General features: G+C 37.4%; 1 protein-coding gene across 2 annotated transcripts in view; it reads right to left on the bottom strand.

Annotated features, from left to right (window-relative positions):
• KYNU (kynureninase) overlaps positions 1–22,098 on the bottom strand; it is a 121,593-nt gene that overhangs the window by 36,746 nt on the left and 62,749 nt on the right. For both annotated transcript variants that reach the window (XM_081935115.1, XM_081935116.1), the window contains exons 5-8: positions 16,452–16,513; positions 14,322–14,393; positions 11,011–11,085; positions 4,581–4,727 (exon numbers count right to left, since the gene is read on the bottom strand). In XM_081935115.1, coding sequence (XP_081791241.1) covers positions 4,581–4,727; positions 11,011–11,085; positions 14,322–14,393; positions 16,452–16,513 — 356 coding nt within the window. The remainder of the gene's footprint in view (positions 1–4,580; positions 4,728–11,010; positions 11,086–14,321; positions 14,394–16,451; positions 16,514–22,098) is intronic.

Genomic DNA, 22,098 nt, shown 5'->3' with positions numbered 1-22,098 from the left:
AAGCTTTAACAAGTCTCTTTTTGTAAAGCCAGTCTAGGAAAGTTACTCAGGTCACCCTTTTTGGTTTGTTATATGCAAATCCTTTTTTTCATTTTAATCAGCCAGGGTTTTTTGCATACATAGTAATACAGCATTCCATGTTATTCTTATAGAAATCCACTTTCAACTCCTTACCAGATACAAGTTGCTCCTCTTCCTTAGATACAGCCTACATATAGAGGCAGAGACTTTTAAAATTAACTTCTACGTCTTTTGTTCAAAAATATCCTTCAATATGTTGAATATTAAAATACTTTGCTCTATTCTGTTTCAATAAGTCAAATGTAAGTGTTCTTCTCCTTTAATTACAACCTTTAGGTCTTTCTGGTTCTCTCTCAACTCCAACCTTCAAAGTCTCATCCTACATTTTTTTAAAAGGAGAATTCAAAACAAAAGCATTTTCTCATGGGATGGAGTCTTATAATTAAAATCTTATTTCAAATCCACTTGGACCCTTAGTTCATTTACAACTTACCAGAATCAAAGTTTTAATCAACTTTTTGCTGTTTATTCCAAAATTATTTTAAGTCCTTAAACTTCTAGTTAAAACTTCTTTTACAAAGGATTGAAGGAAACTCACCCAGTGCTGTAAAACATGTTGATCCAAATGTTTTAAAAGCTAAAAAGCAGTTAACAATCAATTTCTGAAAGCAATTAGAAAATGAAGGAGGCGAATAGAATCCTTTTGAACAACCATGGCTTCAGCAAAGATAGCTTTCTTTCATCTCCCAGAGATGTAAACCTGCCACTATCTTGTGGATAAACCCTCAATGATACAATCAAGAGAGAACAAATTATGGAAGAAGAGCTATGCAATGTGAAAAGCTGAGGACTCATCCTCCCACATTTTTATGAAGAACCAAAAATTCAAGAAACCAGGCATACTACTCTGTCCAACTGGTCTGCTATCAATGACTCTACCACACAGCACAGCCAAAGAACCTACCAAAATCTCTTGAAATCTCATAGATGGGAAGGAACATGTTATTAATTCATCTTTACTGCACCTTAAGAAAATCAAATGCTTAATGACTAAGGAAGTTATGCTTCGTAAATACATTTGATGCAATTTTTAAAGTGCCTTTTTATTGAAAGGGACCAACCACCTATGTGCAAATTTTTCTAATCAATGCAACAATAGATTTGTCATTGTATTTATAATGCGTCCTTCCCTTTCTCCACATATTTTTTTATAGTGTATGCACAGAGATAAAACAAGTATTTACAATACATTCTGAAATTCTGCTGACCTCGTGATAAGAAAACTTAATTGACTATTGTTCTTTCTGATCCCTGAGGTTAAAACAAATCCCAGAAATGTGTCGACAGAGCCTGTCTTTTTAGTAAATTCCCCAAGGCTGGGTCACTGAAAATGAGTTACCTCATGGAGGTGATATAGTCAGTAATCTGCCTGCTTCCTGCTCAACTGCTGAGCTGAATATGAATGGTGTCAGCATCACCAGAAATTCACACAGCAGTCTGGGTGAATAAAAATGCAGCAAAATGTGACCAAGCCGACAAAAAAACAACTACTGGATCACTTGCTGAAGAAACATACCGTGGTTCTTTTCTTACAGGGACAGTTAAAAGACTATTTTAAAAACATTAAAAATAAATCCATGTCAGTGGTTTAAATTATGCTGAAGAGGTTTTGCATCAATATGTATGCAGGTCAGTGGTGGGATACGACTAGTATGACCCGGTACAGGCATACCGGTGCCTGCTGGGAGCACCAGGTACCATTCGGGAACGGTGTCCAGAGGGCCCACCCGCCTTACCGCTATTTGAGCCAATCGGGGCATTTGCACACGCGCATGGAGCGTACCAAGTAGCTGGAGCATCACAGGCAGTGGGTATGCATGCGCATGCTGCGCGCATCTACGTGGTGGGCGCCCGACCCCGTTGCACCCTACCTCTTGCAACGGGATCCGGAACCCACCGCTGATGAAGCTGGTCTCGACATATAACCAGAACTGAGCCCAAAATTTATGTTGCTAAATGATATAGTTGTTAAGTCAATTTTCCCCATTTTATGACCTTTCTTGCCACAGCTGTTAAAAAGAATCACTGTACTTCCTAAGTTAGTAAAATGGTTGTTAAGTGAATCTAACTTTCCCTTTAGCTTTGCTTGTCAGAAGGTCACAAAAGATCATTACATGACTCTGGGACACTGCAACCATCTTAAGTATGAGTCAGTTCCCAAGTATCTGAGTTTTGATGATGCGACGATGGGGATTCTGCAAATGTGAAAAACAGTTTTAAGTCACTTTTTTCATTGCCACTGTAACTTGGAATGGTCACTAAATAAACTGTTGTCAAGTTGAGGACTACCTGTACTGGCTGTTCTGGTATGTACACTCTCACTATTTTTAAAAGATCTGTTTTCATATGAAATAGAATAGAATAACAGAGTTGGAAGGGACCTTGGAAGTCTTCTAGTCCAACTAGTCCAGCTTAGGCAGGAAACCCTACATCACTTCAGACAAATGGTTATCCAACATCTTCTTAAAGACTTCCAGTGTTGGGGCATTCACAACTTCTGGAGGCAAGCTATTCCACTGATTAATTGCTCTAACTCTCAGAAAAATTTTCCTTAGTTCTAAGTTGCTTCTCTCCTTGATTAGTTTCCACCCATTGCTTCTTGTTCTACCCTCAGGTGCCTTGGAGAATAGTTTGACTCCCTCTTCTTTGTGGCAACACCTGAGATAGTGGAACACTGCTATCATGTCTCCCCTAGTCCTTCTTTTAATTAAACTAGACATATCCAGTTCCTGTAACCGTTCATCATATGTTTTAGCCTTCAGTCCCCTAATCATCTTTGTTGCTCTTCTCTGCACTCTTTCTAGAGTCTCCATATCTTTTTTACATCGTGGTGAAATATTGCAGTGAATAACACCAAAGGATTTGTTGTTATATGGTTTCCCAAAATTAAGAGTTACTGCTAGCATCTGTATGCTCTGCTGAAATTTACAAAACTCAATCACCCTGATTGAAGATAAGTCTAAAAGGAATGTATGTTTCCAATAATTTCACAGAAAGCTTGAAAACAAAGAAAACAAATAATTTACAGAAAGGAATTGGTGTAGGAAGAATAATAATCATACAAATTAATTTTAAAAAGGACTTCTTTGGAATAAATTAAATTTAAACTGTATAAATCAGAGGACTAAAGAGTCTATTCTTTTGTAGAAATGCGGGTTGAAGTTTAAGTGGGGTGGCAGAAGTTATTTGTTATTGGATTCCCTTCCGTGATCCTAGATATATTTTTGCATTAAGGGCTACAAACCAATATACATTCTCTTATGAGCTAGAGAATTGTACCTTTGATGCACTTTGTATATGCCTATGTTTCTATGTTTTCTAAGTTCATTCCCTAGTACCTTCAGGAAGTGATGCAAAAGATTGTTGAGTAGAATCTTGTAGAATGGGTTTTGCACATCCCTAAGACTAGCCAATGATATGAAATCACAGAAGGAAAACACCTATATTTGGAGCATGTGATTACTGAATGTATTTCTTGAAAGGATCAGTACAAACCACTAGTTAGGCCTGGTTCAGTACTGAAGAGCAATGTGGTGTATTTCCAATATAGTCCAAAATTTTATGTTAAGAGTTAGGAAAATAATCTCTGCAGAGTGCAAAATTTATCAATTACGTAATTTTTAGAAATTAATTACACAACTGAATTTTAAAAATAGACAGGTAGTCCTTAACTTATAATCACAATTGAGCCCAGAATTTTGATCGTTAAATCGTTGCGATTGTTAAGCAGGACCTGACTCAATTTTATGACTGTTTTTATGATGGTCATAAAATGAGTCACTATGATTGTTAAGTGAATCATGTGATCATTAAATGAATCCAGCATATCAAATGGGCATTTTTTTTTCCTTTTTTGGTACTGGAAATCAGCAAAAAAGGGATAATTACAGTTGTAAATGGAAACTATTTTGCTAAGCACCTGAAATGCAATCATATGACCGTGGTGTGTATGTGTGTGTGTGTACATTGTAACTTCAGTGGACGGGTCATAAGAGAAGTTTCCACACATACCTCTCTTTCCTATCACTCTGCAACTAATTGCCACAACACTGTCTTATGCCCTGGGATGTCAAATCCCCTAGTAGGGCTGTATTACTATTATCCTTCTCATCTTTCCTGTTATCTATCTCCTTAGCTTCTTATGATAATAACTTTATTGTTTCTATGATTTATGTTGATTGCTTTTGTAGCATCCTATGACTATCACTGTTCTAGTTCATGATTTATCATGATTGTATTTTATGATTATGATTTATCACTTCTGCTTGTATGTACACTGTGAGCTTATGCACCGGAGACAAATTCTATTGTCAACGTATTGACTGACATTTTTTTTTTCAATTTCTACTCCACAAAAAGAAGTCTAGTAGAGCATAGGGAAAATTCAAATCTAGAAGTATTAGTAACTTCAATTCCCAGACTTGGCCGACTCAATTGACTCATCTACACATTGTCAGATTTTGGGAAGACTGATCTAAGGAACATGTAATTAACTATACCTTGGCTTGACCGGCTTTTGTTATCCTTGGCATGTCAAATAGCTGCCCGGTGTAGTACTGCACCCCACTGAAAAGTATTACAGCAATTGAGTCTCCTTCCTTCTCAATTATATCAAGGATATCTTCAGTTCTCAAGGTTTCTTCTCCCTGAAATAAAGTTAGAACATATTTTAAATCAGCCCTGGAAGTAATGGAATTGTCATTTTTATTTCATAATGTATTTTTTTTAATGATATGACTTGCTGACTGCAGGAAGCCATCAAAGACAAATTCTTAAAATTGCAGTGAGATACAAAACTAGGAATCTTGGAGAAGCTTTTAAATAGGTAAGTAATCATTACTTTAAGTTTCTGAGTGTTTTTTTTTAAATTACAGTTCACTTTGCTTCCTTATATACTTCACTTAACTGAATACTTCAAGGTGGAATTAATCGGTTGGATTTTTTTAAAAAAAGATATAAAGAGGTGGACAAATCTATAGCTCCTAGAACTGTTGATGGAGGGGTTGTATCAGTGAAAATTATTCATGATAAATACAAGGAATTTCTGCAATGGAGGAATAGTTGCAGAAGAGAACTATATCTTTAAGTCTCTAATGGGAGCTTATTGGAGAGAAAGAGAAGGGGGGAGGGAGGGGGAGAGAGAGGGAGACTGAGACGTTCCCTGCCCCAACGAAGATGGAGTGGCCCACTTTATAACTTCAAAAGTATAAAGCAAAGAAATATATATTACATACATTCATAACTTTCAACCTTTTATTAGGGTTTTGCTTCTGATATACTGCATTTGCTGGAATCATTTTTGTAGGCTGCTCTGTTTTCCCCTAATGTGACTTCGCAGGACTTGGATTTCTCTGTGCTTGTTTAATTAGTTTTCAAGTTAGCTTGTGGGGAAGTCAAGTTCAGCCCCTTTGATTCTTGTAACATTCATTTGGAGTATTCCTTCCCATACTTGAAATCCATTCCTCAATGCCCTGCCCTTTATAGTGTTAAGGAACAGCTTTTGACTTTCTTCTGTGTGAAATTATTTCAGCGATTGAAATGTGCTCTCCTACCCCTCTTGAGTTTTCTGCTCTCAAGGTCCAGCTCCTTTGAATTCCTTCATAAAGATTATTCTCTGCATCTCTGAAACTTTTCTTAATTTTTTTCCAGTTTCTCTGAATTGTTAAAATGTAATGCTCAGAAGTTAACCTGATGGTAAAGTCATGTCAGTCCAAAACCTAACCTTTAAACTTTTTGTAAGGACTTCCAAGAATCCATGAAAAACATTCAGAGCACTTAAAAAGTGCTGTAAAGATACAAAATATAATTTTATCAGTATATGAAGATAAATCATTGTGACAGTGACGTGCAGTCAGATGAGGCAAGTGAGGCACAGCCTCACCTTCTCATCATGAAAAAAAAATGTAAAAGGAAAAAATAAATTAAATGCTTGTATTTATCTACTGATCTGTACCATAAAGTTATTTTCCATTTAAATTCACCAGTTTTACATTATTTGGAATTAAAATTGCAGAATTTTCACATTTACCGTTCAACTAGTCAGGCGAGAGCTTGTGGTGAGGCTGCAGCAAGCTCAGCGTCTCAGGCAAGAGCTGAGGTGAGGCTGAGCTAGTTGCTGCCTCACCGTGGATGACTCTGCTTAACTGTTTTACATGATCTGTAATGAGACCGTATTGTTGTCTCTCTGTATGTCACTTTTAATAGTTTAACTGATGTATATAATATAAAATGGAGTGTTTTTTTGTCAACAACTATGTGTGGAATGTGTTTCTTGTGCTGAGCAATCATAAAACGCCTAAAAAGTTAGACTAGGTGAGGCAAGCAGTTCTCCTGCCTTAGTAGAGGGTGCAGCAGAGTAAATGACGACAGCCAGAGAGCACGACTCATGCGGTCAAGAGTTAAAAAGTCAAGTGCCGTCATTCATTTTTTTCCCTACCTTTTCCACTTTCGAAAATGGAGCATTACATTTCTAAACTATTTTTTTTTCTAAACTGGACTTTCAATCAAAGGAGGAGGAAATAATTAAAGGAAAACCAACGGCAGAGCTAAATGGCCTGCTTCAGAGGAATGGACAGAATAACCGCTCTTTCCAAATGGAGTGGTATCCACGAAAAGGCTGGCTGTGTGGATGTTCAGTAAGAAACCACTTTTTTTGCTTTTCCTGCCTTCTTTTCTCGACTTGCGACAGTGTCTGGACTCAGATGGGATATTGTGACCTGAAGAATTTGCAAAGAAGCCTCATCAAACATGAGCAGTTGACCACTCACATACAAAGTCAGATCGTGCTAAAAAGGTTTGGCATGTCGAGGATAGACACAGCTTTAGACGAACAACACAGACTCAACATCAACATCCACAATGCTAAGGTAAAGGAAAACTGAGAGATTTTAAAAGATCTCATCAATTCACCTGCTTCCTCGCCAAACAACAGCTGGCATTTCGTGGAAATTATAAAAGTACAGACTCTACCAATCGTGGAAACTATGTTGAACTCTTATATGCTTTTGCTGAGAAAGATGACAGGCTAGCTAAACATTTGGAGATATCCACTGTATTTTCCGGCTTGTCAAACAGAACACAGAATGGTTTAATTGAAGCAGTCAGTGATGTCATTAGAAATGACATTAAAAAAGAGATCAGTGCAACTCCATTTGTTGCTGTAGAAGTAGACAAGACCACAGATATCACAAACCAAGCTCAGATTTCTGTCATAATGCAGTATGTGGCTATGACTGATGCCAAATGTGAGGTGAAGGAGGCGTTTGGGGGATTTGATGATGTGAGTGAGGACAGATGCGCTCCTGCAATTGCTGAGTATATCCTGAGAGTGTTGGAGAAGTATGACTGTGTTGGAAAGCTTGTAGCTCAGACCTACGATGGGGCTGCTGTAATGGCATCAGAACTTAATGGTGTGCAAGCTAAAAGAAAAGAAAAAGTACCTGAAGCCATGTTCACGCACTGTTACGCACACAAGCTGAACTTGGTGCTTTTGCATTCAGCAAAGTGCATGCCGGAGTGTCGCACATTTTTTAAAACAGCTGAGGGACTAGCATCATTTTTCAGCGAGTCCCCAAAGCGCACTCACTTGCTGGATGATGTTGTCAAGTGCCGTTTACCCAGAACAGGGCCCACAAGATGGAGTTCTAACTCTAGGCTGGTGCAGACAATAAGCACGGACCAAAATGATCTGTGCACGTTATTTCATGTCATTCTAGAAAGTCCTGACAGCTGGAATAATGACACACTAATGATGGCAGCAGGATATGATCGGTGGCTGTCAAAACCATCAACATGCTTTCTCCTTATGGCATATGAGGACATTTTCAGTGAAACTGACACACTTTTTAAAGTACTGCAAAACAAAATGATGGACATTCAATATTGTCTTGCACGCATCCGCGACACCTTTGCAGCCCTTGAGTGCGTGAAACTGAAGTTCAACAGTTTATATGACCGGCTTGAGAAGTAATGCAGCTCACTTGCCTGACAGGGACTGGACGTAGAGAGTCGGTTATATCTGAACAAAAACGAGTGTTTTGTAACATTTTGGAGAACATAAGCCATCAAATGCAGGCTAGGTTGATCGTTTTGGTGAGTTGACTTTGCTTGGTTTGGCGGATTACGCAAAATTTAGGGAAATGTCCCGATGTTTTGATGATATGAAACTGCAGTGCCTTTTAAAATATGCCAGATTTTATGACTTTGTGAAACTGAAGACGGATCTCGTTGGACTGTACAGCTCACAAGTGATCAGGGATACATGTAAATCTCCTGCACAACTTCTTAGCTTTTTGGCCCAGAAATATCTCATTCAGACTGCTCCTCAGGCTACAAAGTTGCTCCAGCTTGTGCTCACTGTTCCAGCTATGACAATATCAGTGGAGTGATCATTCTCAGCACTGAAGAGACTAAAAACATACAGTCGGAACAAGACCAATCAAGGATGACTTTCTTCCCTGGCCGTGATCGCCAGTGAAACAGAAAGACTTTTAAAACTAAAAGAAGACAATGAAAAATTCTACCAACAAGTTATAGATGCTTTTGTTCAGAAGGAGCTGGCGGATGGACTTCATTTATAAGTAAAGGTAAGACCCATAATAACTTCAATTTTTCACAATTAAATGTGCTTTTTTGTGTGCTACAGTATGTGTGAAGAATGCTGATATGAGACTTTAAACATAACCAGTTAACTGCTGCCAATCAAATATTGGATAAGATAATTTGTAGGATTTTAATGTTTGTAAATCTGATTGTGATGACGTCAGTGCCTCACCAGCCATAAATGTCACCGCATGTCACTGCATTGTGATTATTGGTGAATAGAATTTTGCAGAAAAACAACTATTGTTAGGGGACTGAAAAGAAGAAATGGTGAAGTAGTTAATAAAAGAATCAAGGAGTAAATGGAATGAATGAATGCATGTGTTTTATGTTTTTTTTCAGTCACACAAAGGTCTTATTTGGCAACCTTGGAGTTTAAAGTATTTTGCCAAATTCAGCAAACAGCAAGATTAAAAGATTATTAAAGGCACTCCTCTCAGGACTAAAGCTAACTCATACATTCCTCTTGATATTTTCAGAAACAGCCCCTATCCCACAAAAGTTCTTAAATGTTTTACTCAATGTTATTTGTATTTCAGAACAATAAGATTCAAATAGTCCAAAGATGAAAAAAAAAACCCTCTGAAGTTATTAACTAAAGAAAAACATTCAATGAAGGGGGAAAAAAACCCCAAGATCTTTTGATGCTTTAAAGCCAAAATCATTCTATCCCTTCTTCACTTTCTCACTGCAAGGGATGATATAAAACATATCACCACCAAGGGATCAATTAAGTAGTGCAAACTCCAAATTAAGTTAAATACATCACTGCAAAAAATTGGCATAAGATTTACTAATTTGAAAGTAATTTCTATTATCATAATTATCTTTCAACATCTATCAAGAACTTGAGAGGAGTTTCTTCGTTGAAAAACTTTTCTTCATGTCAGACAGAAATGCAATTTTTAAATATAAATTTGGAAATCACTTCTTTCCTAACCAGAAACTTTACTATGATGATAATATTTCAAGTCATTAAAGGTTTTTGTTAAGAACTGTAGCATGTGGATATACAAAGGTAGGGAATTATGTTCGTTCACTATTTTATTCTTTAGTGCTCTGGAATGTTCCGACCTATAGAATATGCAACCCTTACTAAAGCTTGTTTACATATGAAAATAAACTTCTTCCATATAATTGTTAAATAACTATCAGTTTTCAGACTAGGCTTCATTTTCTCATAACTGTGTAGACTAATGTTCAGCTTCTTGATCTGTCTACCTAATAATTCAAATTTCTTTCCACAACATTCCAGTAACTGTTTCATCCTTTCCATCAACCTTATCTCCTGCTTCTGTTTCCTTAACCTTGTCAGGCATATCCCCGCCCCCCCCCCCCCTGCAGTATTTGTCAACCTTGGCCACTTTTAGATGTGTGGACTTTAACTCCCAGAATTCCTCAACCAGCCATGCTAGCTGAGGAATTCTGGGCATTGAAGTCCACACTTTTTAAGGTAGCCAAGGTTGAGAAACAGTGTCCACTGCATGAATGTCTCATACCCAGAACACATGGTTTCTGCCTTCTGGTTATTGCCGCAAGTGAAACTATCATGAGGCCATCTCTTAAGAAAATTTAGGCAGAGAAAACTACAGGAATACTACTCTAACATTAACTTTTTCTTTCAAAAAGAAATTAATCGTAAATTTATCTACCATTGCTATAAAAGTATGTAGGCTACTAGTTAACAAGCTGCTGGGAATCACAAATCATTCTAATCTCCACATTAAGGAAGGAATTAATGTGAAGTGTATTAATATAAAATACATTTATGTAGAACCCTGGGGGGGGGGGGAGAAAATTAGGAGTTGTTTTCCTGGATTTTAAGGATGAGGATAAGCATGGAAACAATTATCCCCCAAGACTTCCTATTCCAATATCTGACCAGAACTTCAGAAAAACAAAAAAAGAACACAACTGGCCTGAAAAAACTGTAACCATGGGACATTTTTGAGTAGGAGTTTCAGGAGGATCAACAACGGCTTGTTGCTGAAGAAAAATAGTCTCAGTGAAATTTGGTAACTTTGCTGCGAAAATACAATGGTACCATTATTTGTGCTTTAAGTCAGTGATTCTCAACCTTCCCAATGCCATGACCCTTTAATACAGTTCCACATCTTGTGGTGACCTCCAACCATAAAATTGGTGTCTCGGTTCCTAAGACCATCAAAAATATGTGTGGTCTTAGGCGACCCTGTGAAAGGGTCGTTCGCCCCCAAAGGGGTCCCGATCCACAGGTTGAGAACCACTGCTTTAAGTGGTGTGCTGAGGGCTTCATGCATGCTGAAGACCATGAGTTGTCTAGTATGATGCAAACCATGTTCCACAAACCTTTCGAGGTTCAATCATTAGCATACTCTTCTCTCTATCAAGCCCATGAAACTGGAGCTGAGACTCAACAGCATACTGTGGGGAAAAAAATAACTTTAAAAAAGTGAACATATGTAAAAGCAAAACAAAAATCATTTTGTTATAAATGTCAACAATTAATTAATACATTAGATCCAGGATATGCGAAAGTCTGCCTGAAATAATTTTACAGCAGATTAAATGACTGGGATTCATGGTTTAAAGGATGAAATAGTAGGCAGGGTGAAATGCCTGTCTTTGTGAATCAGAGTAGATAACACTGAATGAGACATAAGTAAAGGTAAAGGTTCCCCTCGCACATATGTGCTTGTCGTTCTAGGAGGTGGTGCTCATCTCCCTTTCAAAGCCAAAGAGCCAGCACTGTCCGAAGACGTCTCCCTGGTCATATGGCCAGCATGACTAAACGCCAAAGGTACACTGAATGCTGTTACCTTCCCACCAAAGGTGATCTCTATTTCTCTACTTGCATTTTTACATGTTTTCAAACTGCTAGGTTGGTAGAAGCTGGGACAAGTAACGGGAGCTCATGCGGCACTAGGGATTTGAATCGCCAAACTCCCAACCTTTCTTAGTGACAAGCTCAGCGTCTTAGCCACTGGGTCCCTGAATGAGACATACATGGTATCAATTCCTTAGATTCCAAGATAGGAATAGTGCTAAGTTATTTTGCTGATAAATTATTGTCTTATGACCCAGCATTGTTTACAATGACATATTTCGTGGCTACTAGACCTGGAATAAATATTCAGTACACCTTTGGATGGTAATAAAGAGTGTGCCAACCTTAGGATTATCTATATTTTTATAACACAGATTAGGGAGCCACACCATATGTGAATCCAGATAACTTGATACATAGTCCAAGTACGTGAAAGCACTTGTCCAACCATGCCTGTGGAGATTCTCAGTCATCCAGGTCATGGTTGTCCCAAAGGTGCCTCTTCAAGACAATTAGACTTTGTTTTTTCTTGAAGATGTTTCACTTCTCACCCAAGAAGCTACTACCACCTATTCCAAGTAGCTGGCCTGGCTCAACTTTGATCTAACCATATCGCTCCTGACGGGTTTTTAATTGGGTATTTTAATTATATTTAATTATTTAGGGGTTTTTTAATCACTGTATTCTAATTGTTTTTTATTCATCAGCCGACCTCCTCCTTGTGTATGTCTCGGTATATGTCTCTGTTATATGTTTGTTTTGTCCACATATTTATTTCATATGTTTCATTGTACGCCGCCCCGAGTCCTTCGGGAGAGGGTGCGGCTAAGAAATAAATATTTATTTATTATTTATTTATTCAGTTCATAAAGAAGATTCAGTTCAAAGAAAAATAAAGTTCAGATACCTTTTGAAAAAGCACCTTTGGGATGTTCAACCTTGCCTGTAGTTTTGCTATTGAGCAGGGTTGGGTTTCCTAGGACTTGTTTTGGAGACAAAAATTATTGGTCATCCTCTTGGACAATGTGGAAAGTTTAGGAGATGTCAAAAATAGTAGATCCTTTGGATGAGGAACAGCATGTCAATCATCTGGGTTGCTCATTTCTCTCTCATTATGATTGGGCTATGGAAGCCCAATTACTTCAGATGTAATCTGCTTGCCTATCTGCTTCATTCCCAAAGAGCCACTAGCAATGCTGGGTCACAGCATAGAAAAAGCTCAATGGGAAGGTCTCCTTTTTCCTTCTAATTCTTTCCTACTTTGGGAAGAAGAAAGCACTATTATGATTTCCTTTTGCAGACAGAGTTACTTGGAAGAATTAGGACTGGATGTCTGGAGCTGGTATCCCACGTTATCATCAGCAACTTTTTTTCCAGTTGTACAATTACATTCTATATCAGTGATGGCGAACCTATGGCATGCATGCCACAGGTGGCACGTGGAGCCATTTGTCAGGGCACGCGAGGCGCTGCCCTGTCAGCTGGCCAGCACAAATGCGCGTCCTGGCCAGCTGAGTTCACTGTTTTTAAAAACCATTTTCGCCCTCCCCAGGCTCCAGAGGCTTTATAGGAGCCTGAGGAGGGCGAAAAGAGCCCCCTGCCCCCCCCCCCAGAGGCCCTCCAATTTGCTCGGAGTGACTTCCGGTTTGCTCAGAGGGTCGTTTGCAGCGCTCCGAACGTGTCAGGGAAGCCTCCGGACAGTCCCTGAAGCCTTTGGAACGCTTAAAACGACCCTCTGAGCAAACTGGAAGTGACTTCTGGTTTGCTCAGAGGGTCGTTTTAAGCGTTCCAAAGGCTTCAGGGAAGCCTCCGGACGATCCCTGAAGCCTCCGGAGGGCATCCGGGGAGGCAGGGGAGGCTCTTTTCGCCCTCCCCAGGCTCCTATAAAGCCTCTGGAGCCTGGGGAGGGTGAAAAAAGCATGTAAAAATGGGGGGGAGCGCCTGTTGTGCACGCATGCGCACTGGGGGATCACGCATTGCATTATGGGTGCGGCACGCCCACACACGACCCCCCTGCGCTCCCCCCACTTGTGGCACGGGAGCCAAAAAAGGTTTGCCATCGCTGTTCTATATAGTCCTTTGAATTTAATGACCCTGTTTGAATGCTGAGTATATGTAATATTTTTCCCAAACATATTGCCTTGAAAAATGGAAGCTGTATTATATGCAACTTATGAATGGCAATTATTTGTTTTTTTTTAAAAAAGAATCCAATTGATCTGTATTATTCCATATGATAAGTCTATTGGCGGGAATATTATACTGTCTAATTGAACAAATTTCTCATTAATTTTCAATCATTTTGTTAAGTTTGAGTTATCAGTGGTGACTCACAAATGTGAAGATTAATGTGTTTAAATCTGTGGTGCATTGGCTATTGTCGTACTTTATAGCACACAAATGTTTGACTTAGTAATCTAAAGCACCCTCAACAAGAATTTCTCTATCTGTCTGGGGATATAAAACTGTTAATGGTGTGAGCTTTGTATTGATTTGGTTTCATAAAGTAAAACAGCAACAAGAATTAATAAAACATTTACAACCTGTTGTTGATTTAGGTCAATAGCTTGCTCAGTATCTTTAAAAGACTAATCAATCTTTTGTGTCAATTCAATCTTTTACTCCATACAATTTTTATTTGAACAGCAACAAAAAAGGCCAATCAGTAAAAAAAAAAAATGTCAATCTCAAAAGTATTGTGCCTAACTGGGATTTTAAAGGGTCATTTAAAAAAAAATAACAGCATCTAATAAATAATCAGGTAAGATTACCATTTTTGGGGGCAACTTACAAAATCGTATAGCATAAATATGTTGAAATATGAATTGCTTACGTGATCAGAAGGAAATGCTTTGGCTTCTAAAAGGATTTTATGGCGATAGAACGTAGGCTTAAAAAATGACAACTGTAAAAATAAAACAGATTTATATTATCTGAAATGAAATATTCATTAACCCACTGAAAAAATAGCAATAGCACGTAGACTTGTATACCGTTTCCTAGTGCTTTTCAGCTCTCTCTAAGCAGTCAGCATATTGCGCCCAACAGTCTGGTTCCTCATTTTATTGACATTGGAAGGATGGAAGGCTGAATCAATCTTGAGCCGGTGAGACTCAAACTACTGCATTCTAAACTCTGCACCACCATGGCTCTTACAAACAATCGATACATAGAAGTTTATCTTTATATCACACAATCAGATATCCAGATGTTCTACATATTTTCTTATGGGCAGTGAAAAGGATTAGCATATTTCTTCATAAATATTTTTTTTTCTTGCAATAGGAAATCAAATGACTTGAAGATGCTTTAGGAATTCAAATGCAAAACAACATTTTTCTCAATTCGCATGCTCTATTGCAAATTTGTAAATTCTGTCCTAAAATAGGAATAGGCATTTGGTGGCCACTTAAATGTTACCAAATTCCATCTACTTTAACTAGAATTAACAAAAAAAAAGAGAGTTTATGAGTATTAAAGTATAACGACATCTGTTTATATATTACCCAATTTTTCTTCTAATAAAGAAAAGTAAAAATAACCCTCTTACAACCTATTAAATGGAAAAAAATCTAGTACATTTCTGAATATTACTTGGAGAATACACTAGAACAAGCTATTCTAAGGTATCATATACTATATATAAATGCAGCAAACATAAAAAAAATCAGAAAGCTTTTATGAAAAGATGAAGGACTAGATAGAAATGTCACTATATTATTCTGTTGTGATCAATTTCTAATCAACGTCTATACAGAAAGTACTATAAGTGTTCCTCAGAAAGTCTATTCTTTGTATCCCTAAAGTTCTGTATTCCTTTCACTTCTGTCAAATTGAAAGAAATAACTCATATAGTTCCTTGGTAAGTAAGGAACTCTACATTGTAATAGCTTCTGAAGAATGTCGGTATAATAATCAAAATGTCACTTCGGAGACACTTGGAAGCAAGAATTGGTCATATTTTTAAATTCTGCTTTTAAGTGCCTGATAAGAATCTGTTAATGTTATTTAGAAACCAACATTTTCTAGTGTATACATTTAAAAAAAAACATGCAGTAACAACAGGTATCCATCTGGCCTGATATGGTGCCATGGTACATAGCCAGATTTAACTGCAATCATATCCAAGAATGGACATTGCACTTTGGACCAGACTCAAAAGATGGTTCTAGAAAAAATAGTTTCCCATTTTTCTCTAAATAATATGAGAAACTGACATGCCAAAATATCAAACAGAAAACATTAAAACAGGAAAAATAATGCTGAGGACCATAAATCACAAGAAATAAGATTCAATGAGCTTGGGCTAAATTTTCAAAAACAAAGAATGCATATAATCTATTTTTGAGCAGATGATTTTTAACATGTTAAGGTATACTTGCTCTTTCTGCAAAGTTCAAGCCTATCGTATTATAGACTTACATGAGCAGGAAGACTACTAGTTTCTTCTATTATCTGATAATATCTACCAAAACCTGTTTTCATGTCCTGTGATACCAAATACGCCTAGGAGGAGGATATAAGTAGGAGTTGGGTATCTATCTTCTATTTCTTCTTTGTAAGTACGTTTGCATATCTGGTTTTAAGACAGTTTCCATGACATTTGAAAGCTAAATGTTGATTAGCTCCATGTCAAAGCACTGTCATTAGACAGCCCAAAATATTATTGCTGTGATTTGAAGGCAAGCAATGAGTCACTTCATTCCATCACTACTGTACTATCACTCATGTCAATTCTCACCTTAGCGATACATAACCCCCTTTTTTTTTAGTGTTTATAAACCCAAGATATTTATTTTAGTACACTATTCAGAATTCCTAAACCCAAATACCAAGGGCCAAATTTTAATCCAGCTAGAGTTACCACATTGTATTAATGCCTCAACAGATGCACAAACAAATTATGGACTATCTATTGCATAGTTTCATGTAGCTAGACACTATGTAGGTTATTATGACTTACCATTAGGAGATGTAGATTAACTGTCAAACCATTCATTAATGCTACCTCCTCATTACGAGCCCCTGAAAAGCAATTACACAGATGTTTTCCTTTTGTCTTATGCAAGATCTGTTCCAATGATGTTCAAACCCCCATGATATTAGCTTGCTATCAAAGTCTCTCTAATGACTGAAAGGTAAATATGTCTTTGATGTGTCACAATGGACCAATGAAATGAAAATGTTTCCCTGACCGGCTCAATACACTACTTTAGCAGGAAAATATTTATTTTTTACCAGTCTAGTGTGGCAAATGAAGTAGATAATGAGGCAGCAACATTTCCTTCCTTAAAATCCATCTGTTGATTAGCTGTCATCATGAACACTTTGTTGAAATTCAGCAGGACTGTGCTTTGGTATAAAAATATATATTTTCCATATAAATAATTATGGGTAGCCATCAACCTACAACCATTCAAAGTTACAATGGTGCTGAGTGAATGCCGGTTATGATCCATCTTCAGAGTTCTGGCCATCCAAGAAACCTGCAACCCTAAAATCACAATATGGTTCTTTGACAATCATTTCACACTTTTGACCAGTTGCGACACACTGTGATCATGTGATCCCAATTTACAATTTTTCCTGCCAGCTTCCCCAGAAATTCTATTGGGAAGCTGGCAGGAAAAGTAGCAACTCACTGGGGTCAATCTCCCCCACCTATACACCTTACCACAACCCTTTTGCAGTTGTATCACACTGGCAACTTGTATACACCTGTGAATCCTCCCCAAATCTATGCTTCTAATGCAACTTCCCCAACCTTGCACATCCCCTTGCATACTCCCCAACCTGTGCCATGCCTCTTATATACTCCCTCACATCCTCTCTGATCCACATCTCTTGTGCACCCTTCCTAACTCCCACATTTTTCGCACACCCTTCCCACACAATCCTCGCACATACTTGTTGACCCTCTCCTGCACTCTTCTGGCAGCAGCCACTTGCCTCTAGCCTGGGACTAAAACTTTATGCTGGCTTCCTCACTGACTTTGTGGGAAGCTGGCAGAAAGTAGCCTTGCCTATCAATATAAGATTTGCTTAAAAAACAGGACCTGAAACTGCAGGAATAGTTGTTACTAAATGACGCAGTCACAATTTATGGCCACAGCATTTAGTGATGTAAATTCAGGCCCCAATTGATGTCATAAGTTGAGGACTCCAAATATTGCTAGAGGCAATAATATTTTACTGAAATGATCACTGCAAAACACATGCCAATAAAAATGAAGACTTTGCTTAAACCTTACTCAAACGTTTATTACAGCATATATAACACTGATTTATAACTGGTTCTCAACCAGGAATCCAGAATTCTGATGTTATTAAAAACACAGCTAAATGGACATCACAGCCACTACTAATGGATTTTCCCAACACACTTTGAAGAGCAACATCCATTCCAATTTCTATCAGTTGATCAGATAAGAGAAAAGGACGAATGAATTCATATTAAAAATGAAAGAGCAATTATCCATCACAATCTGGATGGAAATATACTTGCTAATCAGAAAACCCTTTTAAGAATATTCTCATTTCAGTCTGACTTGTTAAGCACATTTTTAAGGTGTGTCTCTCAAGAGAGAAAATAGCAGAAAAACCTGAGGGCTGATGATAAAGGTGGGATGTTGAAAGGGAAGAAACCAGAGATAATTTTAATGAAAAAAGTGGAGAATTTAAACAATACTATAGCTTCTCTGATGTTCAGCAGTAGAGTTTCCACATAGCTCCTTCAAATACAACATCCGCATACCATTCAAAAGAGACTCTCAAAAAGTTAAAAGATCACAACACCCCTTGCCAGCAATCCACATAGAGATAAGCAGAGATTAACATTAAGATTAATACTCCACCAACAATCAAACAGTAACCAACAGCCCAATCAAGGAATGTTCAAAACCACTTCCACCAATATTGACACAAGAAGCCAGTAGTATATAAACAGAAAGCAAACCCCACCCACTTCTACCACTGATGACATTACCTAGTTGGGTAATGAAACATCAGCAAGAAAACAAGCTCAGAGAGTTCAATCCTGATATACATAAAGTCTTCTATTGAACATCTTCACAGCCTTGTTAAGAAATAAGAACGGCACCAATGGAGATATGTGATAAACCATTATACAGGGCTGATCCAGACATATTATGTTCTGAAGCAAACCTCTAAACTTGTACTTTAGTCCGATTACAATGAATAACTGGTATTATGCAACCTACAGTTGCTCTGGGATCTTATGGGTGAATTTTGGACCCCATGGCAATGATTTCTCCCTCCTATTTGCAAAAGTAAAAATAACAATCAAATGACTCTGGGACATCCTTATTAAGCCAAATTGAACTTAAGAAGCCTAGTACAGTTTCAGAACTACATTCTGCATTACATTTTCTCAATGAAATAACTCTTAGAGGGAGAATAACTGTTTTGATTTTCCCTTTTGTTCTTTCCTAAATACTTTTCACTGGCACTCTATTACCTAGTGATTGAACTTTTATTGGTAAATAATGCTAGTTTCCAGGCTAGAATTGCTCTGGCAATGTACTTGTTATTCTTTTTACACATTGTCCCTCAGTATTTGTGTTCTAGAAAGATATATTCTAATTCAATGCATGCACAGAACTAGTCTCAAGATATCTGCTTTATCCTTATCACAATTTCTCTCCAAGTGACTTACAAAATAAAAATGATGTACAGGAAAGCGTAGCAAGACATTTTAAAAACCTAAATTAAAATAATTACACCATCTTCCTCAAGCATTTAAAAAATAATAGAATTACTTCTAAATACAAAGAAACTTGGTCCAAGAAAATCATGAGGAAATAAATGGGTCTTCGGAGCTTTTTATAAAATTAGTAATTATTAATTTTATAAAATGAATAATTAGTAATAATTAGTGATACAGCACTCCATAAGACCTGCAAAAAAGACCTTGGAGTAATAACATCCACCCTCAGTTTGGTAACAACTGTCATCTTCCTTTTTTGTTGTGTGATCTTGTTCCATCAAGGGTCAAGTTCAGTATATTCTACAAATGGAAATCGAAAGGTATAGATAAAGTAGTAGAACAAGACCTGGTCCTTTTATAGCCTGATTTTCTTTCGAAGTGTATCGAAAAAATAAATAGAACTACTTTCTGTCATTTACAGAATAAAGCACAGTTGAGAAAGAAATGGTTAATCTGAAGTTCACCTTCAGAAGTCCGCCAATATCCTATATTGAATATGACATCACATTTTTCATGTGGGCTTCTTTACAATAATATATTTATTAAAAGCTTTTTTTTATCAGATTTCCATGCACCACATTTTGGAAGTAATGTTTCTATGACCCAATTAAGCTATTACAATATTCAATAACAAGTATCCAGTAGACAAAATTAAGTTTGTTCCCTTGGTCTCATTATTCATCCACCACACACACAAAAAAAAAAAAAAATCACGGACAGCCTAAATACCCAAATGTCCTTATAAATCTTCTTTGTGAAGGAAAATGCAGGCCGACACACACACACACTGAATACAAGTGTAGGAAATGAGAAATAGGATAATTTCATCCCATCAGAAGATAATACTGGCAAGGTTATAGGACATTAATAAAATGCAGAAGGAAGAATGGAGGGGGAGCCCCACAAAATGCGATTTCCTCCTTACATTGCTTAGCATATTAACTACAGGTGGAAAATGGACTAAGTGGGCCCAGGCCTTCAAGGACCTTGAGTTTGTATTTCACAATGCATTTAACAATTGCAGCCTTCGTTTAAAAGAAAATGTGTGCTCATTTAAAAGCCAGGTATTACAGAGCCATAAACCTTTAAATGGCAAAAAGAAATGCTTTATTCTGTTCCTGAATAAATCCCATGAGACAATATTCACTGTTTTGCGGAACCAACCCCAGTCGTTCCTCCTCCTCCTCCCCCTCCTCCTCCTCCCCCTCCTCTGTAAAATGTTAAGCATCAACAACCAAACTATTTAAATTAGTTTATTTTTATATGACAAGTGCATTAAAGAAACCAAACCCTTTCAGGTAAATATGCTGCATCCTATTAAATGAAAATGAACATTTATTGAAAAATACCACAGTGAGCAGAGAATATTCTAATCAGGTTTTATGCTGTATTTGCTTTTTTTCTTTTTAATTTTTGCCTAAAGGCAAAATATCTGGTAATTATCCAGTTGAGATGGTTGGTATAATGGCATCACAATTTGGAATTCTTGAAAAAATAATTTATTCCCATGGTGAAAATGGGGAGAAATGAGAGATAGTTTATTAACCTGCTGTAAAACCAGTAAAGTGAAATTAGAATAGAGTAGAATAACAGAGTTGGAAGGGAACTTGGAGGTCTTCTAGTCCAACCCCCTGCCTAGGCAGGGAACAAATGGTTGTCCAACATCTTCCTAAAAACTTCCAGTGTTGGAGCATTCACAACTTATGGAGGCAAGGTGTTTCACTGATTAATTGTTCTAACTGTCAGGAAATTTCTCACTCAGTTCTAAGTTGTTTCTCTCCTTGATTAGTTTCCATCCATTGCTTCTTGTGCTCAGGTGCCTTGGAGAATAGTTTGACTCCCTCTTCTTTGTGGCAACCCCTGAGATATTGGAACACTGCTATCATGTCTCCCCTAGTCCTTCTTTTCACTAAACTAGACATACCCACTTCCTGCAACCGTTCTTCATATGTTTTAGCCTCCAGTCCCCTAATCATCTTTGTTGCTCTTCTCTGCACTCTTTCTAGAGTCTCCACAATAAGCTTGGAAGATGAATGCCAAACCACTCTTTGGAATTTTGATGTAAAAAAAAAACCACTGGAGGCAAGGGGGTGGTACATAACCTGTGGAAAGGGAGGGATGGTACATGGTATCACTAGGAGATCAGCAAATTTAATGACATTGTGTCTACAAATCCGTGTTAAGAAATAAACCCCCAAATTAAAATACCTCAAAGGAAGAAAATACAAATGGTTGAAAGGACACTATTCAATTCACAATCTGTGCTCAGGCAGAAAATGGACTCAAGTGCTGTTTTGAAAACAAACACAGTAAATAAAAATATAACCGCCATCAATGATAATGATAATAAAAAGAAATAGAATGACAGTGGCAAAAGAAAGCAAAGGTAGTACCATTAGTACTAGTTTTGGGTGCAATCCCAAAATATCTGATGGAAAACCAGCAGCATTGGGAAGCACTTGATAGGTGGACAGAAATGCCAAGTTCAGCCTGAATATCTGGCTGATTGCGCCACAAACAATGAAATAATAAACTATTACAACAATAAAATACATGCCACTCCAAATTATAAAAGTCCACTCATATTCAAAGAAGTTTGCACTGGAAAAATATATGAAAGCTGTATCTAGTGTTGCGTAAGGAAACTTTTATTTTTGCTCCTCTTGCTTGAGAAGTGACATTATGTTTCATTGAAAAACTTGGATAAAAAAAAAGATTTCTTTTTTTTTCCCTGACCAAAGGAACAAGCAATGTGTAAAAAACAGATTTATTGGCTGTCTGGCAGGTTTTACATTACATTTTCTCCTGTTACATTCACAGCCAGTAATTGCTTTGTTTGTTGCTATGCTGCTCTCTGTGCTTTGATTTCCTCCCAGGCAGCACT

The sequence above is a fragment of the Natrix helvetica genome, assembly GCF_964273705.1.
Source record: "Natrix helvetica genome assembly, chromosome: 1".
Taxonomy (NCBI): Eukaryota; Metazoa; Chordata; class Lepidosauria; order Squamata; family Natricidae; genus Natrix; species Natrix helvetica.
The sequence above is the reverse complement of the archived record's forward strand: the minus strand, read 5'-3'. Positions and strand labels throughout refer to the sequence as shown.